The sequence below is a fragment of the Aspergillus costaricaensis genome, assembly GCF_003184835.1.
Source record: "Aspergillus costaricaensis CBS 115574 unplaced genomic scaffold BO79scaffold_19, whole genome shotgun sequence".
Taxonomy (NCBI): Eukaryota; Fungi; Ascomycota; class Eurotiomycetes; order Eurotiales; family Aspergillaceae; genus Aspergillus; species Aspergillus costaricensis.
The window spans coordinates 693,399-700,061 of record NW_020291819.1 but is presented as its reverse complement, the minus strand read 5'-3'; the positions used below and the strand labels follow the sequence as shown (position 1 = coordinate 700,061).

At 15.4% G+C, this 6,663-nt stretch overlaps 1 protein-coding gene across 1 annotated transcript; it reads right to left on the bottom strand.

Annotated features, from left to right (window-relative positions):
* Positions 1-4,415: 4,415 nt before the first annotated feature.
* Positions 4,416-4,595, bottom strand: BO79DRAFT_149926 (uncharacterized protein; the record flags this gene model as incomplete). The annotated part of the gene is made up of 1 exon (XM_025678604.1): positions 4,416-4,595. A coding segment is annotated over one exon (180 nt), but the record flags the coding sequence as incomplete, so codon positions are not given.
* Positions 4,596-6,663: the final 2,068 nt, after the last annotated feature.

Genomic DNA, 6,663 nt, shown 5'->3' with positions numbered 1-6,663 from the left:
TATATAATTAATAATAACAAGAAGCTTGTATTTCTCTGATAAATATTTTTTAGATATATATTTAAATATATATTATAAATCATTAATTTATTTCTAATATTATTAAAAATTAAAATTCAGAGTAAAGCAAGAGATATCTTTAAACTTAATTTTTTTTATTCTTTTCTAATTTAGAGAAGGATCAGTAGTATCTTAAGAATATTTTATTTAAAAAATTATTTCTTTAAAAATAAATTATTTTTTACTATAAATTAGTAGCTTGTTTTAATTGATAAATATAATCTTTTAATTATTAAATCTCTTTAATAATGGGAATAGTATTTAACAATAATTCTAGATTAATTAAATATTTAAATATTTTTATTTTTAATTATCTTCAATGGGTAGCATCTTTCTTAAGTAATTAAAAAAAAGAATTAGAATATAATAAGATTTACTTATTAAGATAGAAAGTCTGTTAATTAAGTAAGAAATCAGCTATTAAATATTATATATTTATCTGATAATAACAAAGATAGCCTATATTTATAAGATAGACTAATTCTTGAGAGATTAGTAGTTTCTTATAAAGGGATCGGTATCTTATAGATATCAGGAAGATATAGAATCTCTATTAATAATCTTATAACTTTTATAGTTATTATAATATATTATCCCGATGACTTTTATCCTGATAGCTGGGTTATTCTATCACAATTGCTTATATTCTTTTATATAGATAGCTTATTTATATATATTTTTATATTAGACTATTAATTTTTTTCTTCTTTTTTGGAAGTGCGTGGCCATAAATATAATTATTTATCAAAAAATTAATAAAAAAATTAATAAAAATAGCTTATGTTTCTTATATTTTATATACTGCCTGTATCTATACTGTTATTTATATTATTATCATTATAATTAATTTTTTTATTATTATTAATTTTATTATATCTGTCTCGCCTGCTATACTTATCTTTATTATTATAATTATTATAATTATTATAATTGTTATTATTATTATTTTATATACCATGTCTGTGCCCCGTGTCTTCAATATTACTAATATTATATTTTTATAAAATTTTATTTTAATAATAATCTTTATTATATAATTCCTGCCGGTCATATTAAATATAAAAGATATTTAATTTATTTATTTTTATATATCAGTAAGTAATTCCCTTATATTAGATATATTAGATATGAATATTAACTGATTTATATAATAAATTTTTAGTATATATTATTATTTAACAGCTATTATTATAAAAACTCATTATTATTACTAGATATAGCCTGGCGATATCTTACACTTAATTAAATTTAAGATAATAATATCAGTCTTCCAGTATATAATTTATTAATTGCAGAAATTCAGCTGCAGGAGTAATAAGAATATATAATTTATTATTATTATTCTCTTTTTTTTTCTATATTTAGGGTGCTTTGTTGAGGTATGTATAATTATATAAAAATAATATATAAATATAAGTTAGCTAATTTACATAATATTAATTATTTCGATTAGTTTAGTGTTTGTTACATGGTTAAATAAATAATTAAATATATTTTAATATTTTTTAATATTTTTCTCTTCCAATTAATTAATTATTGAATAATAATTTAATTATATATATATAATATATCCTCTATAATGCGTGATTGCTAGTAGAAAAAAAATATAATAAAAAATAATTTAAAATAGAAATAATAGTGAAGGATATATAATAAAAATTGTATATATTATTTTTATTAATAATTAAATACTTTTTTTTTAGTTAAGATAATTAATTCTGGTAGACTTGTATATCTTTAATCTTTATAAAAAGTTTTTGAATATTTTTCTTAAAGCTATAATCTCATTATTATATTAAAATCTCTTTCTAAACTTTCTTTATTTTATATATAAGAATCTTTTTTACCAGCTATTTCTGATGCATATTAATTAATATTAATATTATTAATAAAATTTACCTATTCAGGAATAATTGGATTCTAAGAATAGAATATGAAAGACTAGATATAGATTTTTATATTTTAATAATAATTATAATTTATATAACTGCAATCCTCAGGTATAAATCATTAAAAAAGATTTAATTTATTAATAATTAAGTCTTATATTTAAATAAGTCATTATAATATTTTTAGCCTGTACCATGAGCTTTTGTCTTATTTAAAAAATCTTTTTTTTATATTTATAATTATATTATATTATTATTATTTTTTATCTTATTTAGTGAGATCTTTAATATCTTTTTAATTTTAATAAAAATATCTGTTTGTTTTTTTATTATAAATATTTTACCAGAGGGGAATTTCTAGTCTATATTAAGTTATAATTAAAATATGAAATTTATTAGTATTTTATAAAATATAGCTTTTATAGTACTATGGATTATATTATTGTAAATTATTTAGATTATTAAAAATCATCAAGTCTAGTTATCCTGTAAGAAATTTAAGTAGACTTATAAATAATATTTAAAAGTCTGATTTTAATATTTTATTTATTTATTTATTTTAAAAATAAGATACAGTTAACAGTTTTTTGCAAGTATTTATATAATAATATAAAATCATTTAATATTTATTTATAAAAATAATTTTTCTAGTAATTATTAATTTTTCTATTAATTATTAATTTCTTTATTTTTAAAGATAGGTATAGTACACTCATATATTTGTTTCATAAATTATAAAGCTATAATATTCTTCTAATATAATAAATAAAATATAAATTTAGTATATATATGTAATATTTTAGAATTATATCATAAATCCTTTTTATTATTTACTTGGAGATAAGCTTGTAATAAAATTTATAATTCTTATTTTTTTAGATTTACTAGATTATAGTAGCGGCTCTAGTTTATTATATAATATATAATAATAGATTTAGATTCTTTAATGAAAATTATATATTTTTATATATCTTTTTACTTCAGTATATATATTATACTATTAATATTTATATTAAATGTTTTTTAAAATACATTATTTTTAATTATAATTATTTTTTAATATATCATGGTTTATTAATAATATTTTTATCTTATTAAGCTAGCCAGGTCTACTATATATTTATTTTTTTAAATAAAATTTTCTTATTTATTTTCCAGATTAGATTACTTTATTTTTTATTTATAAGAATTTTAATTTTTTATTTTTATATTTATAAATTTTTTCCTGTATTTTATAAAGCAGATCTATTACAAAATCTTATAGATTTAGATATACTGTCTTAGATCTAATTACTATATATATATATAGATTTATAATATTAAGAAATCTAAAATTTCTATATTATTAATAGTATTTTTTTATTTATAAATATATTTTAATACCTGCAGGTATTTGCTTCGATAAATATATATTCTAATATTTATTTTATTTTTTATATAATCATTTGAGCTACTTCCTGCCGGTATTTTTTAAAAGAATCTATCTATTTTTTTAATTTATTAAATTCTTTAATAGCTTTATTTATAAAAGAAGTAATAATAAATTTCATCTTATCTTCTTTTCTAAGAAAATAAGATCTAAATATAATTAAATATATTTATAAGATTTCTCTCCCCGACCTGGTACTTAATTATAAAATTCAATATTATAAATATTTTTTTTACCTAGTCTGCCGGGGGCTTAACTTTTTAAATATAAGATTTAAAAAAATTCTAAGATTAATATAATTAGATTTTACTATAATTAAAAATTATTTATAAAATATTTAAATTCCATATCTATTATTTTCCATGAGAAAAATATAAGAAGATACCAGAATTTTTCTATTTATAATTATAATGTAATTATACTAATTATAAAATTTAATAAGTCTATTTTAAACTTAATCTGTAATACTAGATTAAAATACTATAAAAAATAATATACTTTAAAAAACCTTTTTTAATTTTTTAAATATTTTTTTATATTAGCTAGTAGGCTTGAGGGTTAGTCCAGAAATATATATTATTAATAATTTTATTTTATTATTATAAGAAATTTAATTTCTTTTTAAATTTGAGTTCAATGAGGGGAAGAGTAAGATAAAAAATTATAAATTTTATAAAGATTAGGATTTTATATACAGTTTTAGATTCTGATTATAATTAAATTATATTAATTTATTTTTTTATTAAGACTCTTCCTGGGTTAATTTTAAATTCTAGATAATATATCTTTTATATATAGAATTTATAATTAAAAATCTTTATTACCAGCTGATATTTTTTTTAAATAATCTAGTACTGCTTATATATACTTAATATATTTCTTATAATTTTATAAATATCTAAGAATATTATTAAAATATATAATTTATATACTTCTAGAATATAGCAAGTATATCAATTAAATTAAATAATATGATAATATACTTATAATAGCTATAATAAGTATGAAAACAGTTTTTTATTTATTATTTTTTTTATTTAACTATAATAGTAGATATCATATAAATTAAATCTAGGAAAAATTCTTATTTTATTAAGGTGGTCCATTATCTTATTAATTAATAATAAAAAATAATAATTTTTAATAATAATTATATTTAATCTCCAGCAATTTATATAAAAATATAATATATTATTTTTCTTAGAAATAAATAAAATAAATATATTTACTAGATTTTAAGAAAAATAATTCTATCATTGCTGTAAGATAATTATAATATATTTATATAAAACTTAAAACTTAGTTTTTAATAAATTATTGATTAATTAATATAGAAGTTACTTTTCTATCTTTGATTTAATTATATAATTATAATTAGAGTATAATACTAGAATGCTTACTTGTTCTTTTAAAAAAATTTATAAAATTATTTATTTTTATTTAAAAACTCTGGCATGGCATCCTTTATAATATTTATTTTATTATTATATTTTATTATTTATATACAAGTAATATCTGAATCTATATAGATTTATATAATATCAATATAAGCTTTTTTTAAATAGTAATACTGAAATTTCTTTTATTAATTATTTTAGAATATATCTTTTATATACAGTAATACTAATTTTTTTAAATTAATATCAGGAATTTGATTTTATAGCTAGAATATATTTAATATTATATTAAAATCTTATATATCCACAGTATTAAGTTATTATTAAATAGTTTTTTTCTTATTCTTATAGTCTGTGGTACTGACTATAAGATTATATTATTTATATAAAAATATATAATATTTATCTAAAGTCTTTATATAACAAAGAACTTAATTTAGTAAATTTAATTATTATCTTATTTATAATTTATAAATAAAATTTCTTTATATATTATAATTTATTAAAATACACATAAGTACGGATCCTTTAAATATATTAATTATTATTTTTATATTAATAAAGTCAAATCTTCTTTATAACTAGGGTTCTAGTATTACTGCTATATATGAAGTTAAAATATTTGATTTTTAATTATATTATACTCTCTGGACAGCAAGCTATTATATATTTTAATTTTTAGTATTAATAATACTTAATATTAAATATAAAGTAATTTATTCAAGACTTGTTTTTTATTATATTTAAATTCCATTTAGATATCAATTTATGGTTTCGGGATTTTATGTTATTTAAATTACTATGACTTTTTCAGAGTAATATTTTAATATTTTTTATTTGACTTCAATTATTTTACACTGGTTTAATATTTAATTTTTAATAATTTATAAGTATATTATAATTATAAAATATATATTCAAATTTTTAAAATATTTTAGAAATTTTTTATATATAATCTTAAAAGCTGGGCGTACCACTAATAGATTTATTATATAAATTTATATATAAATTAATAATTTTCTTATTTCATATCTTGATAATACTGGTTTACATCCTTTTACAGATTTATAAAATTATTAAATTAATAAAAAAATTCATAATATTCTGGTTAAATTAAATTATTTATTAATAAATATTTTATCACTGTGTTAACTTCTACTGGAGAAATAATAAAAAATAAAAATAAAAAATATATATAACTAATATTAATGAATTATAAATAAGATTATTAAATATAATTAAATTAGATATATATATATATAGTAAATATATACAGAGACTTAGATTATTTATTAATAAAGATTAAGTTTACTATCTTCTTTCTATTTTATTAGAATTAATTTTGCTCGAATTAGAAGACTCTAGATTCTATTATATTGAATAAAATTATCTGTAAGTATCTACTAATTCTGCTATAATAATTAATTTTAATACTAATCTTAATACTAACCTTGAATACAGGAGATATTATATAGCTTGACTAATATATTACAGGTATTATAAGAGTTTTTATTCTGATTATTAATTAAAAAGTTTTTTAGACTTATTTAAATTAACAAATAAGCTCTGATTTCAATAAGACCTGCTGAGAATTACTGTAGTTAAATAAGTATCTTAAGTAAAATATTATTATTTATTATATATACTTTGGCTGTGAGACTCTGAAGTAAATATATATTATATATTTTAAAATATCCCGGCATGTAAATATACCGTATATAAAAATTATAAAATAATTTATTAATAATAAATAATAAATATTAATGATATAATTTTTATATAGAAAGCAGTGTAGGAAATTAAAAAATAAAAACTTTATTAAATATGTATATATTTATTAAAAATATTAAATAACATATATTATTCTCCATAAGAGAAGATAAAAATT